This window comes from Malania oleifera, chromosome 9, assembly GCF_029873635.1.
Source record: "Malania oleifera isolate guangnan ecotype guangnan chromosome 9, ASM2987363v1, whole genome shotgun sequence".
Lineage (NCBI taxonomy): Eukaryota > Viridiplantae > Streptophyta > Magnoliopsida > Santalales > Ximeniaceae > Malania > Malania oleifera.
In genome coordinates this window covers 3,542,613-3,563,719 of record NC_080425.1, presented here as the reverse complement: position 1 = coordinate 3,563,719, position 21,107 = coordinate 3,542,613, and the positions used below count along the sequence as shown (strand labels likewise).

Sequence of the window (21,107 nt, the reverse complement as noted above, 5' to 3'; positions counted from 1 at the left end):
CCTTACTTGCTTTCTGAAAACCCCCTACAAAGTCTAGTCTTACACCTGCAGGGTTCCCTGTTCAACAACTTGAAAACAATATCCTCTTGAACAAAACTTCAGTATTTCTCCGAGTACCATATTTCTTACAACTGTAGGAAAGCCAAATATTGAATAAAAAGCCTTACCTTAAATTTGGAATGAAATCCAAGGCAGCCACACCAACGATCCACTCCAATAGACTTGAAGATAACTCTCCCAAGAGTGTCGTGGTGGTCTTGGATCATCGAACCGGCAAGAATCCGACCCAAAATTTTAGAGAGAAGGGGGAGGGGACGAACAAGAGAGAGAGTGTAACGCCCCAACCTAGGTCTACCAAGGAGCACTGCATCTCTCCTCCTTCACTTGGACTAGACAACAAGGAGGCAGGCCTTATCGGACTAATGACTAGCCCACAAACCAACACATGTCCTTTTCAGTGTGTTTTGTCCTCACTCACACACTTCCTAAGAAAACTTTCCAGGTGGTCACCCATCCCAAGATTGCTCAAAGCCAAGCACGCTTAACTATGGAGTTCTTATTGGAAAGCTCCCGAAAAGAAAGGTGCACCTTATTGATATGGTTAGTAACATCTAATCTTTTGAAGTCTTTTCATCCATGGGGTATCACATTCTCCCCCACCTATAGAACGCAATGTCCTCATTGCGAACGCACATTTCCAAACCCAGGCGATGTGAATCTCATCACACTTCTGGCTGGGTGTTGGCTCTGATACCATTTGTAACTCCCCAACCTGGGCCTGCCAGGGAGTATTGCATCTCTCCTCCTCCACCTGGCCCAGACAACAGGGGGGCGAGCCTTATCGGACTAATGACTGGCCCCACAAACCAACACGTGTCCTTTTTAGTGTGTTTGTCCTCACTCACACACTTCCTGAGAAAACTTTCTAGGTGGTCACCCATCCCAAGATTGCTCCAAGCCAAGCACGCTTAACTATGGAGTTCTTATGGGAAAACTCCCAAAAGGAAAGGTGCACCTTGTTGATATGGGTAGTAACATCTAATATTTTTAAGTCTTTTCATCCATGGGGTATCACAGAGAGAGAGAGAGAGAGAAAGAGAGAGGAGGGTTTTCGCATGAAAATTCTGTAGAAAATTCGAGTTTAGGCTATTTGTACACTGACCTTCGTCGACGAGACACATCACTTTGTCGACGAGGTCAAAAAGGAAGCTCGCCGACGAAATTCAAAACTGAAATATAACCTTTCAGGTATCTTCTCATCGACGAGACACATGTTCCCGTCGACGATCCCAATAAACCACTTCGTCGACGAACACTTCGAGTTTGTCGACAAGGACCTGCTGTGACCCCTTTACAATTTCCTTTCTTTTTCCTTTTATTATTTAATTAATATAATTCCTTCAGGTCTCTACAATGTATATCAAAGCAAAATTTGAAACATAATATGTGAATGATACGAGATCAGAGCAGGGTTTCAAATATGCTAAGCAAATTGATTCAAACAAACTCAACAAGATATTTCAATATACAAAGCACAATGGAGTTGTTTGAAAAACTAGCTTTTGAAAATGATTTTTGCACACAAAAATATAGGTTTAGGTATCTTGCAATGACAATGCAAGAATCACAACCCTTAGAATCTTCCCACACAAGATTTATCAAATGAAATCGGTGGAAGAACTTTAATGCTAAACTCTCAAAGAAAATCAATTAAGCAATAATACAAGTGAGAGTTCTAGCTAGTAAGATTAAGCACAATAGCCTTAGAGGCACTCACAACACTTGAAAAATCAAGGGAAATGAAGTGTATGAGTGTTTTTGAGTAGTATAAGCTAAAATAGGGTTTTGAAAATTGAGAGAATTTTTGCCTTAATCAAAATGTTAATCCTTGCTAATTATGACAAATGAATAGGTATTTATAGGCAAGGAGGATTTTTTGACTGTATGTGACACAATAGGAATAATTTAATTTGTTTCAAAAGCCATTAAGAAAATTAACCCAGTTTACCCCATTAAAAAATTGGTAAAAAATATTTTAACCCGCGAGATTCGGGTGCCCGGCCTGAGGTTCGGGTGCCCAAACAGACACTATCAAAAATTCATTTTAAAACAGTTCGGTCGCTTGAAATTATGCTTAAGTGGCTGAATAAAAGTCAGTAGCCAAATGTTCATAGGTTCGGGTGCCCGGTACCAAGTTTGGTTAACCGAACTGACCAATTCGGTCGCCCGAGCCCATTTTGAACGTGATCATTCGGGCGCGTGGATTGTTAAAAAGGATCCTGACACAGGTTCGGGTGCCCGAGGGAGATATGCTCAAAAGTGGTTCGGGTGCCCAAACACCAAGTGAACATATTAACTGTTTGGTCGCCCGAACTCTCTCAATATTTTCTATTAAGTTCATTTTTAACCTGAATTGATTCTCTTGATATGATAAGTGATGTTGGAAACTTGTGTACTAAATGTAGGTACCTAAGGTCCAACTAGGGTTTATTATGAGCATACCTACCAACCAACAGTTTATTTAATATTAATTAAAATTATATATGATTCTCTTTATTCATTAAATAATTTAATTATTATTTTATTAATAATTAATAAGTTATAATGCATAATAAAATAATATCTAAATTATTTTAAATAATAATTTAATTAATAATTATATTAACTGTTATTTTTAATTAATATTGAAACAATTTATTAAGTAAAAATAATATAATATTGTTTTTTGATTATCAATAATCTTGTTCTTAATAGACGATTCTTCTTTTTTATTCCAAAATTGAATTATATTTTATTTATAATTAATATATTATAATAGGTACTAAAATAATGTATAATTATCTTATAATGTATTGTTTTAAATTATGAAATAACTACTAAATTTTTATATTTTCACAAAATTAATCTCATCTATGAATAATGTTACTTATATGTCAAAAAATTATCTCAAATTGATTTTTAAAATTCACTTAATTAATTTTTAAAAAAATAATTTTAAAAGAAATGTTTGTTGAATTGTTTTAGTGCTAATTAATCTATCTTTTTTTTTAAACATCTTTTTTTTTTTGAAGTGCTCTCAAAACGGGGGCTAAACCCCATTTAAACCCTTCTAGTTATGGTGCTCTCACGCTGCGGCTCCAGCCTCCAGGGTTATATTGTCACATAGCCGTTTGAATCGCACGCACCACATTTTCATTCAGCCACAGGCTGTTCTTCATAGAGCGAAGATGTCTGCAATAGAGACCCATCCCATGGCCGTCCACGTCGCTTCACTTGTACAAAGTTTTCGGCAAGTCCCGCCGGCGGCTGTTCCGGTGATGCTGGATTGCGTCATGGCTTCAGCTGGATTAGCTCCGTCTTCGCTCTTCTATCCTCTTATCGATTCTTTCCACTTGGCAACTAAGGTACATATCGTTCTTTAGAAACCCAGACTGCAAAATCTGTTATTTACTTGGTTCATCAGAAAGCTGTGAAATGGGAATACATGTTCAAATTCCATTTCTCTTTGTTGCCTTAGTTTTGCTGAAGAAAACAAGAAACTTAACACAGACTGAGTCAAGCGGTACTATTGGCTTAGTTGAATAAACACCGTTCTCATATCCTATAGAATTTATTTATTATCACAAGTCTAAGGCAATGCTTAGATGCCCGCAAGATAAAAAAGGTATTGTTTCGATGTGTTTGAAAGAAGTAATTTTTTTTAGTGGCTTTTAAGCCTACTTGGTAAATGTCATTGCTAAAGGTAGCACAACTTTTTGCTTCCAAAGGCAAGAGAAGTATCTCTGAAATGCTTGCAAAAATGATAACAACATTCTGGAAAGGCTATGAAGATATTGGTTAAATGCTAAACAAATGACACCTTATTATTATTGTTTTTATTTCTTTCACTTTGTTTTTTCCTGAGTAATGAATTAGACAGTAAATTAGACTTAACTCTAAGTCATGTTTGGTTGTTTTCTGATAGGAATCTGCCACGAAGCAAGAAAAATTGGATTCTGACCAATGTAACTATATTTCTTCTTTCATGCGTGCACTTTGTCACCTTTTAAAGAAGCTCGGTGAGTTATGCTTGTAGTTCATATTTTGGATCTAAGATTGCTCTTGTATTATTATTCTCTGTAGAAAAGGAGCATTACGTTGCATGATAAAAAAGGTTATGACGACCTTCTGGGTTTATTTCTGTTATTTTTGATTATAAAAGAATATGATTCCATTAAAGAAGGAAGAATGTACAGAAAAGGAGAATAAGAAATCCTCCTAAACAAAACAAAAGTAAAAAAAAAAAAGGAAAAAAATAAATGATACCGACAAAGATAGCCAATCTTGTTGGATGTCAGATTAGTTCACCCCTTTAAAGCATTCATAACCAACACACAAAGTGAAGCTAAGTATTAATCTTATCCCATAACCAAGAAATACATAGCTCCTTCCTAGACAATATACACACATTATGTTTGAACCATATACCCCACAACACTGCAAAGCATGTTTGTCTGCTTTGTTTTTATTGTTCAGAATTTGCATCTCATCTTTTTATGCAATGTTGTTTTGCATGGAGGGGGTGGAATAAGTTGGTTTATTGGGAGTGTTTTTGGTTTGTCCAGGCATAGTGGGGGTTTTTTTGGCAGCTTTTTTTGTTGGTTTTGAAAGGAGAAGAGCAAGGTAGTGCTTTGGAAATGTTCCTTCTTTGCAGTGATTGACCACACATGCGTGATGACTGATGAGGTTATTGAGTAACCTGAACTTGTCTCACTTGCCAACAAGACAAGGTGGAGTAGAAGAAGATTGCAAGGCTGTTGGACCCTCTTCAAGTACCAATGAGACCGTGGGAGAGTGTCTCACTTGACTTCATCTTTAACCTACGTTGAAGCTGGGTTTGAACTCAAAAACTAAGCTTGAGAGAGTTGTTTTTGTTTGGGGGGGGGGGGGGGGGTGAGGGGCATTTGAGAGGGAAGATGGAAGTACTCAGGTTTGGTTGGGGCGTTCTTATCATGTGGATATCTGGTCTAAATCCAAAGCTGATGTTAGGGAACTATTGATTAGATATTCTCCTGATATTGTGTTACTCAGAAACTAAGCTTGAGAGTGTTGTTTTTGGAGCTTCTGAGGAGCATTTGAGAGGGAAGATGTAAGGACTCGGGTTGGGCTGGGGCATTCTTGTTGTGTGGATATGTTGTCTATATCCAGAGCTGATAGCTTGTTAAATTTTTCTCCCATTTGGTATTGGTAGATGTGAAAGGTAGGGTGATGTAGGACGTTTCTAAGTAGCCCTAGCCCCACGGTTCATTCACTTGTTTCATCAACTCCTCATGTTCCCTCGAGTTCATTCTATAATGTGGTAAATTAGGCAGAGATGAACCAAGAACAAGGTCAATGACATGTTGAATGTCTCTTATTGGAGGTAACTCACTAAGTGGCTCAGAGATGACATCCTTAAACTCGGAAAGTATGGGTGATACTTCTAGTGGTGTTTCATGCTCAAGAAGGGTTGCCTTAGTCTCTCTAGTGACAACCACATGCACTATCTTTGTATCTCGACTCTCATGCTCAAACTGTTTTTTACTCATGATATTCAATGATTTTCCACTAGATTTTGTATTTTCCTTCTTCCTTTTCCCACCTTTCGGTTCTAGTGGACTCAAAACAATTCTCTTGCCATTAAACCTAAAGGAATAAATGTTGGCACGCTCATTATGTGAAACATCTGAATCATACAACCAAGGTCGTCCTAACAAAATATGGGCAACGTCCATGGGAAGGATATCACACCAAATCTCGTTCTTATAGTCGCCAATCTTAATGGGGACTAGGCATCTATGGCTCACGAGCATGGTAGTGGCACCAACCCATGCTACCTTATATTGTTGTGGGTGTGGCTCAACTTTCAATTCCAATTTCTCAGCTATAGATATTGTTGTGGGTGTGGCTCAACTTTCAATTCCAATTTTTCAGCTATAGATTTAGACACAACATTCATACAACTGTCACCATCTATGATCATCTTGCAACTTTTACTCTCACACTTGATGTAAGTATGGAAAATAGAAGTGCGACACCAGTCCTCCTGATCCTTGGGAATGATCATAATGCGTCTCATCACACTTAACTGGGCACTCTCATCTGGTTCACTTGACAACTCATCCTCGCTAGGTACAACTTCAGGAACATATACTTGATCCTCCTCAGACTCGTCCTCACAATCTTTCCTATCAAGTGCCAAGATCCTGGTGGGATATTGTTTGGCAAAGTGTCATTGTCTATGGCACCTGAAACACATTGCATTGCCAGAATTCTGGCGAGAGGATCCAGTCATGGGTGCTTTTCCCTTGTCCATAGGCTACTGGACTATGGGATTGCTCCCTCGGGAGGTGACTTGACCTGATTGTGCTGGTCGGGACTTGTCATAACTCTGTACCTTTCGAGAGTATGGCTCATTTGAAGAGGTACCAAACCGTTTTCCCATGGGCCCTTTATTCATATGCTCAAAGTCATGAACTAAATTATAGGCCTGTTTAAGGGACTCAATGTGATGGGGAAACAGTTCTCCTCTCCTCAGTTCAGACTTTAATCCTATGCGAAATCGGGAGATTTGCTAACAAATAGTCTCATAGACACCACATCTTATAGACAACTCATCGAATTGACTCATGTATTTTGATACGGTCATGCTACCTTGACGCAAACTATAGAGCTGATCCATAAGGTGTTCTTTATAGCTGAGGGGTACATACTTCTCCCTCAACCTATCCTTCATTAGGTCCCAATGCTGAATGGGCCTATGATCTAACCTCGCCTCTTGCCTCTCGACATTCAACCAATGGAGCTTGGCTTGCCTCGTCAACCTCATTTTTGCAAACTTAACCTGATGAGTGTCAGTCATCCTATACCAATCAAAATAGGAATCCATCTTAGTCAACCAATCTTGGAAGACTTTAGGGTCCATTTGTCCATCATAGGTGGGGCCTCTATCTTTACTTGACTCATCACATCCTCGTACGGATCGCGATGGTCCCTACGGTAAGGTCTCCTACCTTGAAAGCCATCAATGTCATGGTCATCATCACCCCAATGTTGGGCATAGGGCTCATGACGTGGGGGTCTCCTAACAAAGTCATCTTGGCGATTCACCTACCTTTGTGGAGGAAGAGAGAGATCTTTCTCTAGGAGGCACATGTGGGTCTCTAGGCTGTTCATCATCATTGCCTCGCTCAATGGGCGGCTCTAAATTATCTTGGGGTGGGTTATAGACTAGTTGGACTTCCAACCTGTCTAGTCTTTGGTGGGTCTCAACTAGCTCTTGATTCTAATCATGGACTTGATCTTGAAGCTCATCTATTGAGGCATCTCTCTCAACATCTGTCCTACGACCTCGGTAAGGATTCCTGGCTCGAGTAGACATCCTAGGGGTTGGGGAAGGATTCGGCAAACACTAGGGCGGCCCGTTGGAATGATATTTGGTCACACAAAGTAGGGTCAAATTTGAACCTAACCTAGGCTCTGATATCAATATGATGTAGGACGGTTCTAAGTAGCCCTAGCCCTACAATTGACCCTCTTTGTAGCACACACACAATGTCACAATCTATGAGGAGAATTGAACTAACCAAGCATGAACATCACAAACATATTCTAATGATCAAAAGTTGTTAAGATTTTGAAAACATATATGATTTGGTTCAAAAGCCCTTAGTTGATCATTTCATTCAAGTTATCAAGTTCACTTTAAAAGATGTTATATTAGAAGTCATAAATCACAAGTCCCAGCATACAAATCAAATATCCTTAAGCACGGTACTAGCAAGCATGTTCATGTGAACCTAACCTAGGCTGTGATACCAATATGATGTAGGACGGTTCTAAGTAGCCCTAGCCCTACGATTGACCCTCTTTGTAGCACACACACAATATCACAATCTATGAGGAGAATGGAACTAACCAAGCATGAACATCACAAACATATTCTAATGATCAAAAGTTGTTAAGATTTTGAAAACATATATGATTTGGTTCAAAAGCCCTTAGTTGATCATTTCATTCAAGTAATCAAGTTCACTTTAAAAGATGTTATATTAGAAGTCATAAATCACAAGTCCCAGCATACAAATCAAATATCCTTAAGCACGGTACTAGCAAGCATGTTTATGTTGAAAATCTAGGAAGAGTCTAAAGAGAATGAACAAGGCTGTTCAATCAAGGATTTGGGTAGAGTTTTAAGGCTAACGAGGTACTTTTAGGGGCTGTTTTAGATGGTCACAAACAAGGAATTGAAACGAGCTTACCAAAAGGTTCGGAATGTCAAACACCAAGACACACGAGTACTCTATTGCACCATGGACAAGCTTGTAGATCCTTAGGAATCTTGAGACAAGAATGAAGCTTGAGGTGGTTGTGGCTGTGAGCTATGAAAGAGGTGTGGGTGTGTAGTGTTGATGATGATGTTGATGATGTCGTGGTCTCTCACGACCCAATCTCCGTGGAGACGGAACGTAGCCTCACACTACTCACTCACATGGAGAGGAACAAGATTCACAAGTTCATGCAAAAGCTTCTTTTTTTAATTGATAATGCAAGATGCCTTTTACAATACAAGTAATGACATATTTATAGCCTTACATGCACATGACTTGCACATGACTTCTTAAGATATTAAAGAAAATACAAAAGTAAAATAAAACATCTAAAACATAGGTAATGAGGTTCCTAGGAAATAGTTTGTCATAGGAACTTGGTGCTTAGGAACTAGAATAATTATGCTAGTGGAGTCTAGGAACTTAAAATGAAATAAATGCTTCTTGAAAACCCAAGACTCTTTTGACTTGCAAGTTGTCATGCTTCTTGAAAAACCAAGACTCTTTGACTTGCAAGTTGTCATCCTCTTTCCAAGCTAGCTTCTAAGAGAAGCTTCAATTGCTGCAAATAAAGTTCACATCAATGGTGGACTTTGGGTGGTCGTCCATGTGTCACAATATCCGCGAAAGATACTTGAGGTACATGTTGATCCCCATCATAGGGCTCATGGGTAAGGTCTTAAATTTCGATTTCGACTCAAATTTCGAAGCTCCAAAAGTACGAAAATTTTGATTTTGATGTCAATTTCGATTTGAAAAAATAATGAAAATTAGTAGTATAGCATGGAATTCTTTGTGAAACTTTAGAAATGGTTAGCAAACATAATAATATAGGTTTTAGGACAAATATATAACACATTAAATACATCTATGTTTTGCATGAGGTTGAAAAGTTGTAAAATATTATGTGTATCAAACATATTTGTGAAATAATGTATATTAAACATATTTAGTTAATACAAATGAAATTCATTAATCATTTATCACATTAAATACATCTATGTTTTGCATGAGGTCGAAAAGTTGTAAAATATTATGTGTATCAAACATATTTGTGAGATAATGTACATTAAACATATTTAGTTAATACAAATGAAATTCATAAATCATTTAAATATTATTTACTATACAAATAATGATAGTTTAGACATAAATGGTTAAATAAAATGTTACTGTAAGTTTATTTTTTCATATAATTTCAAAAGCACTTGTAATAATCTTTTGTTTCGATAAAATAAATAAAATAAATTAAGAGAGAAATTTCAACTCCTAAATCTCTCGTTTGAATTCCGAAGAAATTTCAATGTATAGTTAAAATTTCGACAAGTTTCGCTAAAATTTCAAGATTTCGATAAATTTCGGATGATTCGTTGAGATTTCAACAGAAATTATGCAAGACAGAAATTGATTGCCATTTCGATTTCGAGGGTGACGGAAATTGGAAATTTTGACGGAAATTTTGACAATTTCATGGAAGTTTAAGACCATGCTCATGTGTGGGTCTCCTCTGTATTTGGGCCTTCTAGACCCACTTCTAGAACTTCTTTTTGGAGTGAGTTATTTGCTGTTTTGCCTTTTTTTTGTTAAATTTTTTTTTTACCCTGGGTGGATTGTAAGTGGTGGCTTCAACATTGTTAGGTTTCTTGTGGAAGGGTGGGGTTGGGAGGGCTACTTCTAGCATGCAGAATTTTGATAGGCTCATAAGAGATTGTGGCTGAAGAGACCTCATTTTTGGATTTGGTAACATGCTTTCTCTTGGTCTGTGGGTGGTGTTAGGATTCTTGCTAGTCAGCTAGACACATTTTTGTTGTGTAATGAGTGGGAAGAATTTGTTTTCAAATCTCTCCCAAACTGTTTTATCTAGATCTGATCATTTTTAGTCTTGTTGTAGTCTAGCAAGATTACTTGGGGTCTTAACTCCTGTTCGTTTTCAGATTTTATGGCTGGATCATGTTTTTCCATATTTTGTTAGGAATTCCTAGAGTGAGGATTTTGAAAGGGCGTGGGAAGGGTACATGTTTATGAGGAAGCTTAAGCATTTTAAAGAAACCTTGAAAAAGTGGTTTGGTGATGGTAGGATTGGGAAGGCTAGCATTTTGGGTGAGTTGGATTACCTAGATAGAAAAGAAGAAGATGTTAGTCTTTTGGAGAATGAGGAGGTTAATTGGGAGGATCTTATCCTTCTTGTTTTCCTTAATCTTTTCTCTTCTTGTACTCTTTTCTATCTCTAATAAAATTCTTTGTTTATAAAAAAAAAAAAGGAAAATAAAAATGAAGAGGGCACCAAGGACTAAACATAGGACCTCCTAATGGTCATGGCTATGAACCCTTGGCTTCCTTACATGTGGTCTCAACATGCATGGCTGCAGGTGAGCACCATTATGACACAAATGCTTAAGTCAAAGGTGTAGACCAACAATGTATATTAAATTATTCAACATACCTCCCCACATATGACCCCGCATCGCATGTGAAGAGGCAAATAGATGAACTTAACATGTGTATGAGCACAAATTGAGTAGAGTGCAGTATAATAGTTATAACTGGGGAAAAAAAACAGACATAACAATGCTTGAACCCAAGATCTTTTTGAACCGAAGGTCTGATAACATGTTGTATAACCTTTCTATTAAAAGCGTAAGCTTTTTGGTTTTGGGCCAATAGTGTATATCAAGCCTTAACATTCATCTACCTTTAAATCTTCCCAAAACCGAATCTGAGAACCATACCGCACTTTATTGTTGATCAGTGAAAAGGATGAGGGCTACGTTGATTGCATGCATATCTCTCACAGTACCCATTCCTATTCCACATTTTTCCTACATGGGTGCTTCATAGTTTTGAAATTTCCATGTGGCAGGTGCATGAACATGTACAAGAATTGTTTCCTTAACTTTTTTCTTGTGGGTTGCACTCCTAAAATCACATGCTAGAAATATTATTTCCTATTTTCGTTGTACTATTATTATTGCATATTCGTGATGCACTAGTATTCTTGCATATTTGCAATGCACTAGATTATTGCATTTATTGGCATGATATCAGTTGGGAAATCTAGTATCCTGTAGTCTTGGTCTCAAATGCATTTTTCAGTAATATATGCCATTTTGTTATAATTGTTATGGTGGTGCTTGAAGTTGTTTGTGTTTGTCATATCTATCAGACTAGTACAGGGTTGGCCATGAACTACAATTTCTTTCAAATCAAATGCTATGCACTAGGATAATTGTTCATCTTTGTCTATTGGGTTGGTTATTTACTAACTTTTCTTTTCAGGGGCAAATCATGGTGCTCTGGAATTATTTATTTTTAAATGTTATATTCCATTGACGATGATGGTGCATGGCTATGCTGGGGGAATCCTTAATGAGGTAAAGTCTTACTAATTCTTAGGTGGTGTAATCAGTTTCATTTGGTTCAGTTTTCTCCAAAGCTGAAAACTGAGCTGATCTTATCGGCTTTAAAATCTTTAAACTGAAACTGGACTGGAAACTGGTGGTTCAACAAGAATCAAATCCGCGGTTAAAATGGTTCCATTCGGTTTCTGTTGGTTTTTTCAAGTGGTTAATAAAGAAATATTTTTTCCTTATCAGTGTACGTTTCTCTAGTCGACAAAGAGGTTCATACTTCCACTTGAGCAAGGTACTAAAAAAAAAAGACCAGCCCATGCACTTTGCAATGCAATTTTGGACTTGAGTTATAGGAGTGAGGAGGACTCATCTTTCCTCATGTAGATGATGTGGGACAAACTACCCACTGCAGCCTTTCCAAATGCCTACTGCCTAGTACCCACGCCTCTCCCTTGGTTGATTGTCCCACATTGACAAAACAGTGAATGGGGGAGCCTTCCTTGATCTATAAATACTTAATCTCTTCTTCCTCAGCCATCTTCATTGATAATTAATTATGAATATAAATTATTAATGCATATTTTTTTTACCATAAATAAATATTAAAAGATCAGATATATATAATTTGGTTTCACAAAAAAATCAAAGCTGAAACTCTAAACCGATTTAAAAAAAAAAATTCAAGATCGAAACTGAGGCTGAAAGCTGAATGACCAAATCCGAAACGTAAGATGGCTCGGTCTTTGTCTAGTTTTGGTTTTTGGTAATTTTTGTATGCCCTTACCTATTAACATTTGTATTAAATTCTTCAATGTTTTATCTGAATTTTTTTCATGCTTAACAATATTTTTTTTTGTTTGTATGTTTGTATTTTTCCACTGTCATTGTTTTCCTCTTTCTTTCCATTTATTCATTTCTGTTGGTTGCATGTCACTTAATTAAGACTTCAGAATCATTCCTAGAGGTATTGATTGCAACAAATACCTGGGAAATTTTAGAGGCAACCTTGGTGCGTATGTTTCTCAGATCTGTGGGTCTTTCTATGGGCATGTATCAAAATGACAAATTAACTATGCATGGAAGGAGCAGCTGCACCACTTTTGAGGGTTCGCATGAGAAGACAAATTATTCAGAATTGAATAAAGAGTCTCCATTTGTACCTTTTCCATTAGCTTTATCATGTTATATTTTAACCTCATTATTGGATGCTGCTCTACAAAGTCACGGAGCTGTGGAAAGCGGCTCTGAATTGATGTCAGCAAATGGATGTTATGTGAAAAAATTTTCTGTGAACTTGCTATGGGATTTATGTAATATGTCTGTTCAAATGCTTTCACAAACTTTGGAGTGCCGGTCCTGTGCAGTTGGTTCCTTCCTTCCTTGTATTTTCAAAGCATTTGTTCTGCACGACACATTTGAAGTGTTAGTTAATGGGCAGAGACACGTATTTTCCAGGTAAAGTAAAATTCATCATGCATCTAGGTCGTTGTACTTCATAATCCTTTCCTAGGATTGAGATTATGTGATTGGGATTGTGTTTCTAGAATTTTTTCTTGAGTCCTTTTTATTTTTGTTTTTAATATATTGTTGCTTTTCAGGAAGCATTTCTTTATGAAACTGTGGATGTGCTGCAAAACTCTGTTTTGCCTGGGGCCTGCAGAAAGAAGAGATGCATATAGTGTACTCTCTCTGTATTTGTCTTTTTTCTCTGATACCGCTGGGTATGGGGATGCTTATGCAAGTCATGGAGCAGAAGAATTTGATGTGATAGCTGAAAAAGATTTTTGGAATGAAATAAAAAGAGGCTTGGTAGATTAATATGATTTTCATCCTCCCATGTGATTCCACTTTGATTTTCTAATGAAATATCACTTTAACATCTGTTTCTTTTTGTTGGGGTCTGTTAGGTTGATAAAGAGGGCCTTGTGCGGAAGCAGTGCTTGCATATATTGAAGATGGTGCTGAATTTGAATGAGGGAAATGAATGCTACTCTGGGTCTTCGGCAAAAGTATTGCATGAAAATAGTTCAATCCAACATGGTGTTACAAAAAGGGAGTTATGGGCTGAGAAGGAAGCCAAGTCGCTGGGGGTGGGGAAAATCTGTAATTCTGTTAATAACTCTTTGAGTGGTCAACGGAGGTGGGAGGCTTTCTTACTTCTGTATGAAATGCTTGAAGAGTATGGTACTCATTTGGTTGAAGCAGCTTGGAATCACCAGGTTTTTCATCATGTTTTTATACTCTGTCTCATCAGTTCATCTCTATTGAATTTTCTAGTGAAAAGGTTACATTCAATATGCTTTATTGTATTAGCGCTATTCACATAGTTAGGGAGGAAATGAGGGAGGGAAGGATTATCCTGTGCTAGTGTTGATTTGGACAGGGAGAATGGTTATCCTGCGCTATTGTGTTTTGGTAATCACTCCCTGCCCCCTTGCCCAGCAATAATGATGGGTGCGGGGTTCTAGCGCGATGGGGGAGCAAGATTGTGTCAAGGTTCAAGCAAGGTCTTTTCAAGGTTCTTTGTAAGAAGTGCTGAATTGAGGTTTTGGAATGGAATGAAGATTCTTGTTACTGAGGGCCTGATTTATGCTTGGCCAATCACTTAACCCTAGTCCCTCAGTTCAACTAGTCAATTTGATTGGGGGGACTGTCTTATACATGGTATAAGAAGCAATGCTTACATACGCTATTGAAAGTATGTACAGATGTAGCCAACCTCAACAACAAAAGCAAACCGAAAAAGAAGACTATGTAACTTGCGCTCCAGCCTCCCTGTTTTGGAGATGGGGAGCGGTGTCCTTTAGAATTCATTACTGGACTCACTGCTACTAAATATGCCTTCCTCTATGCCCACATAAGAACCACTTAAGCCTCAAATGGAATTATATTATGATTGTTTTCTAGTTCTTTTTTCTTTTGAGATTCACAGTTGTCACTGTATAATTTATTGAATGTCAGTTTCAAGAATGTTTATTTATTGTTGTTTGGTAATTGCTATTGGTTTCTTGCAGATAACTTTGTTGCTTCAATTTTCTTCCCCAAATGATGAGTATCTGAAAATTACTACTTGTGGAGTTTATGAAAATCAGATGGGGACTTTGGAGGGAATCTTCAATTGGTTAGGAGTTTTGTGGGAGCGGGGACTTTGTCATGATAACCCTCAGGGTATCACTAGTTTGTTAATGCAATTGTTTGATTGTGTAAATTTATTTATAGCAATTAAATTCCTGTGGGTTGTGTGAGCTTGTTTTTGTGTGTGATACTTTCTTGACATTGTGCATTTTTCCTTGTTTCTTTTTGTGTATATTGCAGTTCGGTGTTTGATCATGCAGTCATTCTTGGGTATCGAGTGGAAGACTCTTGGAAGTTGCACAAAATTTGTGCCTGAGAATTTTGTGTTGGGTCCATTCATATGGGGATTGAATGACCCTGTGCACCACAAAGATTTTGGTTTGTCTTCAGTCTATTTGCTTGTTTACATCAATTCCTCTCTGCAACTATAGCTGAACCTTTTGCTATATATTATAGGATTTAGCTGGCTTCTATATTATCAACATTTCAAGGGCTATGTGAACACGATAATAAGGCTACAGTGCCCCCATGGCTGATTACCAATAGTCGCTTTCCAGATGGAATTTGTGGACCTATCTTTGGCAGTATTTTTTATGTTATCTCATGGAATGCTCTAGGATGTACTTATGCATCACTAGTGCAAATTTATGCTTTGGTATCTATGATGTACATCTATACAGGAAAAACCCATATATTATTTGATGAACAAAGAAATGTATTAATAGAAGAAAATGTGAAGATACAATGAGATGGACTGGGTATCCTCCAAGCATACATGAATACAGAGGGAGCAACATACTAAAAAAAAACAGCATTCCAAGATTAATGAAATTCATTCCCTCCACACAGCACTTTAAGAAGCTTTCTAAAAAATCTAGTAGCAGAACAGGCATCTTGGTTGGAGAGGCTTTTTGAGGTGGAGGAGGTCAAGGCCATGGTGTTTAGTTTAGAGAATAGGGCTTTAGGGTCCACTTGGGGTGATTATAGGTTTGACAGCAGAAAGAGAGAAGGTTGAGGTGTCACACCTTCCATTTTGCTGATGATACTTTATTTTTTATTAAGGATAATGTTGAGAAATTCCAAAAATGTCTACTTTATTAAAGGTTTTTGAAAAGATTTGAGGATTGAAGGTCAACATGTCTGAAAGAGGTGACTGGCATTAGTATAGGTTATGGTGATATTGAGGGGTTCAAGGCTTTATCTGGTTGTGTTTCTTTAGCCTGGCCCTTTTGTCCTATTTAGGTCACCATTTAGGGGATAATTCTGCATTTGTGGCTTTTTGGTTCTGGTGGTAGAGAGATTGGGTTGAAGTGGAACAGGGCGTGCTTATCTTTAGAGGTTCATATTATGCTTATTAGTGCTACCCTCTCTAACATGCCTGTGTATATTTTTTATCCCTTGTTAGAAGTTCCCAAAAGTTTTGCGGGGTTCTTGAAAGGTTTATGAAGGATTTTCTTTGATTTAGTATGGGGCAGAATTAAAGAGACCACTTTGTAAGTTGGGATGTGGTTCGTAGACCTAAGGGCTTAGGCTTGTGGTATCTAAAAATATTTCCTTCATTGGAAAATGTTTGTGGAGGTTTCCTTTAGAGGTTAATTTCTTAAGGCATAAGGTGATTAGAAGTGAGTATGGAGTTCATCAAAATGCTCGAAGTACTAGAGGAAATGGTAGTGTTTCTCTTATGAGTCCTTGGAGATTTTTTTCCTAGGTTGCTCAAATTTTCTTTCCCTTTTCTTATTTTAGAGTGGGTAACGGTAACATGGTTAGGTTTTAGGAGGATATTTGGGTGGCAGAGGTCTCCTTACAAAATGCCTTGCCTTTTAAGGTTTTCTTTAGTTCACAATGCACCAACCACTTCTTTCTTTTCTTTCCAAGGGGGCTTTCTTTTTTGGAACTTTTATTTCTTTAGAAACCTCAATGAAAGAGAGCTAATGCCCTTCCTACCTTGCTTAGTATTTTTGACTATTTTGTTCCCCAAACTTGGAGCAAAATGAGGGCTTGGCTGGGACATTCTTTAGGTTTTTTGATAGCAAAAGAAATAGATTTCATTCAAGGATAAGAATGTTCAAAAGACCCTAGATTTGATGAGCTTCCCGCCATCAAGGCCATCTTGAATGAGGGTAACATGCCCATCTAGAGAAAATAAAGCACCCATCTAACCTCCTAGACACCTTCTTTACCAAAAGATCTAATAACCCAACAGTCCTAGGATTACCACCTAAAGGCATACCTAAATAAACCAGAGGCAAATCAAGACTACCACACCCAATGTTGGAATTGGTGTGATCCCAAGAGGGGGGGTTGAATTAGGTTTCAAAACTTTTTGGCTAATTTAAACTATGCACCGATTCACCACGTATCATATCCCATTCAAAAGTAAAAGCGTGTGTGTAAAATAATTTAAGCAGTGAAAACAAGCACACACGTTTGCAGTATCTTATTCAAATTATATAGGTGTACGCAAATAGTTATGAGAGTAAATATGAACAGGCATACATGTGTGGAAACTAAAGTGCAGGAATTTAAATAAGATAGAGAGAGAGTGACACACAATATTTGTTATTGTGGTTCGGCCAAACCAGCCTATGTCCCCGCCTTGGGCATACCCCCCAAGGATTACACTATCTCTACTTAAACGGGCAGAGCAGAAGCCGTTACAACCTCTCCTTACGGGGCAAGGTAAACCCCAGTTCAATTACAAGGCTGAGCCCAACTTGTCTCCCTTACGGGGCGGAGACTCCCCAGTTCAATTTCCCGGACTGAACCCAACCAGTATCACTTACTGAGTTGAGACTTCCCAGTTCAATTTACGGGCTAAACCCAATCGGTGCAATAAAAATATTTTTTGTACGTAAAACATGTTTCTGAAAATATAGCAGAGATGTACACATTAAGATCATAAAATGCACTCTAATATGATATAAGTTATGCTCACTAGAGAAAGGGTGGCACTCAAAAATTTAAACCCTATAAAGCATTTTCTCGAAAAAATATTTTTCAATAAAAATCAGGAGAACCTAGGGTTTGCTTTCAAAGAAGTTTTGCGCTAAAGAATATGTTTGATCTTTAGTTTGAAAAATAGTGTGCAAAAATATTGGCAAGCTAAAAATGAGTTTCTCCAAAAAAAATATTCATGAAGATGAAACAAGTGGAGAAACACCAAGCAAACTCTCTGAAGAATGATTTTCAAGAATAAATGAAATGATGAGAGTGTGTGCTTATCAAAGCAAATAAAGCCCCAAATAAAATACTCTCTTGTAAAATGTATTTTCAAAAATGAATGAAAGAGAGTTGGAGAGTATAAAACATATAACCCCAAAATGATTTTTGAAATAAAAGTGTAAGTGGGGGAATTTTGATTAAGTAAAAATTTGAGAGAAAAAAATTTGTTAATCAAAGTTGCTAATCAAAGCAAATGAAGGGGCATATATAGATTTTTAGAAAATTATGACCCTTGAGGGACACACTCGGTATTTTGGAAAAGTTTAATTAAAAAATAATGACGTTTTAGCCCTTAAAAAAATTTCCAACCCAAGAGGTTTGGTTGACCATGAACAAGGTTCGGTCGACCACTTTTATAAGTTCGGTCGACCGTGGCACTTTTGAACTATGGATTTGATCGATTGTATCAGGGTGATTCTGAACCCTTCGTAGGTTCGGTCGACCAAGGTAAAAGGCCGGTTGACCATTTTTGAGGTTCGGTCGACCAAAGGCTATTTTGAACAACAAGTTCGGTCGACCAAGTTGGTGGAAAAGTGAAATTCTCAGGGGATAGTCGACCGAGGAAGGTTAGTTCAAAAGTGGGTCGGTCGACTGAGCGAGTCAAACTTTTGACTCAGGGTTGGTTCGGTCGACCAAGCTGATTTGAACTAAAAGGGTTCGGTTGACCGAGCAAGTCAAACTTTTGACTTAGGCCTGGTTCGGTCAACCAAGTTGATTTGAACTAAAAGGGTTTGGTCGACCGAGGCTTTTGAATTAAGCCTAAAAACCCTTCGGTCGACCGAAGTCTGTTTTTGCCCCAAATATGACCCTAAATTTTTTCTAAACCTTTTGTATGATTTTAGTCTTTTAGAAAAAGGTTTTTCTTAGAAATGTTAAGTGCCCTAAGGTCATTTGGTTCCCTATGGTCAAACTATGGTCATCTGAGCATTCAAATCATATCATTCGGGATGTATGCATTACTACAGACTGGATATGAAAACTAAATGCATTTACAAATTGAAACATATGTCTTCTTCTTCTAGCTCTTCTCTTCATGGAATACGCCAGTATGATGTGTGCTTTAAGTCCTTTCTGGCATCTATCTTCCTCTTTTGTGTGTGCATTTTGTAAACCTATTCAAAACACTAGGCACACACATGTGACACTTGTGTTTGTCAACATCAAAACAGAGATCGGACTCAAAAAGCTAACACCCAACTAAAAAGGACAACTCCAAAATTTTAGAAATATCCAAATTAATACAAGCTATCCCATTACTCCCCCAATTTACTTTAAACTAGAGGCCCTCTCAAACATGTGCAAGATAGTAAGCTCATTTAAAAAAGACTCCCTATGATCATCTAAAAAAGAAAATAGTATTATTTGCAAACCACTGAAGATGAGAAACCACAACCCGCTTCCCACCCCAACATTCTCTTTATAGCCTTGCAAACCAATCTATTCGAAAGATACTTCGCTAAAATAAATAAACTGAAATACAAATAGTATCAATCAAATCAAAATTGAAATTTTTTTAAAATAAGGAATAGTGCTTGCAAACTGGTGTTTTTCTCCATGATGGACTTTCCCCTCCTCCTCCTCCTCCTCCTCCTCCTCCTCCGTCAATTAGGATATTAGAAGAATCATATGCGACTTGTTCCATAGCCTATCCACGAGTGTAGGATTTTGACATGTTATTTTTTTGATGGTTAATTGTGCTTTGGAGGCCTCATTTTTCTATAGTTATCTTCATTTTTGTTGTTTTCACAAAGATAATCTTGAAATAGACTAATTTAGTCGCAGCAAGTCTTTAGCATCTTCTTTGCTCCTCTTTGTCCATCGTAGGCTTCGAAACGGCTAGTGGAGTTTCAAAATTGGAGGAACAAGTGGATGATGAATTAAAAATTGATATAGAGTTGGCATTCGCATGGGGATGGCAATCGATTGTTAAGGTGGAGTGTAAAAATCTCTGTGCAAATTGCCTCAATCCCTTAGTCATTTCACTCATTTGGATATCGGATTTTTTCGAGGTACACTTCTCCTATATCTTGCTGAAGAGTGGGGAGTTCTCGTGGATTATCAAGGCTCTAGGGGTGATTTGCGAAGGAACTTAAGGTGTCGAAGAGCATATTTGAGGAGGCCTTAACCTTAGAGGCGGAGGCGCTTGGGTCACCATCAATCTACAATTTAATGGGAAGAGGAGATTCATATGCATGGAGAAGGGTACCGAAAGAGGAAAGAGGCGAGCCCTATGTATACCTAAAAGAATAGAAAAGGTCGGAGAAGATTCTTCAAAGCTCTTTTGAAGCTGTCGTCTATTCTTGGCAATGGGTTTGCTTTTTGGTGTATAGAATGTGGCTCCTTGAACCTTTTTTCTGTGAGTTTCACATGAAGAAGTGGAGTGGGGAATTGAGGCTGTTGGAGAAGCGATCTTTCACTGATGTCTTTAGAACAGTGCTGATGAGGGGGAGGAGATTGACAGAGAGGGACAAATTCCCTTGATTTCAAGGGCGGAAGGACTGCTTTCCTTACTAATTTGAATTTCAAAATTGTTTGCTATGCCAATTCAGGGTGTGGGAAAGAGGATTGGGCCTGTCTTTTGTGGGCCACCCAAAATAGTGGCAAAATGGGTTTTTAAAGAAAAGGGGGGCTTGGGCCCAACAGAATTCAGAAGAAACCTTTGTCTCTTTATGGACTTAAGGAAGTAAGCTCATTAATCCAAAGCCTAGCGAGAATCAGCCTGCTGGAAAGTAACTGAAGTAAGAGACGGTACCTAGTTAAGTTCTTGATTCCTCCAGTTGTAGTAGGCATGGATGGAGACACACCATCGGCTAAATTTTAGAAGGTCTCTCAATTTAAATACAGGAGTGGTGATTCTGAAGAATTGTGTTCGAATTTGGGGGAGAAGAGTATTGTAGCTAAAGATGCTGCGGAGCTTTTAGCACAAGGCAATTTGATGAGGGACATAATCGACTACTTGGATTATTAGTCTCTGTATCAAAAAGGCATTCGCAACTAGTTAGAAGTTGATCCATCAAGCAATAAGAGAATTGAGAGTAGTATTGACAGAAGTCTTGTTCATCCAATATCGTTCGATTTTGAGGCGACAAATGCGGATGGGAATGGTGATTAT

The 21,107-nt window shown here is 37.8% G+C and overlaps 1 protein-coding gene across 4 annotated transcripts in view; it reads left to right on the top strand.

Moving 5' to 3' along the window:
* The first annotated feature begins 3,143 nt into the window (after positions 1-3,143).
* Positions 3,144-21,107, top strand: part of LOC131164899 (uncharacterized) — a 163,993-nt gene continuing 146,029 nt past the window's right edge. For all 4 annotated transcript variants that reach the window (XM_058122437.1, XM_058122436.1, XM_058122438.1 and 1 more), the window contains exons 1-8: positions 3,144-3,404; positions 3,965-4,058; positions 11,625-11,719; positions 12,642-13,153; positions 13,297-13,507; positions 13,606-13,917; positions 14,713-14,866; positions 15,014-15,151. In XM_058122437.1, coding sequence (XP_057978420.1) covers positions 3,228-3,404; positions 3,965-4,058; positions 11,625-11,719; positions 12,642-13,153; positions 13,297-13,507; positions 13,606-13,917; positions 14,713-14,866; positions 15,014-15,151 — 1,693 coding nt within the window. In that variant the 5' untranslated portion in view covers positions 3,144-3,227. The remainder of the gene's footprint in view (positions 3,405-3,964; positions 4,059-11,624; positions 11,720-12,641; positions 13,154-13,296; positions 13,508-13,605; positions 13,918-14,712; positions 14,867-15,013; positions 15,152-21,107) is intronic.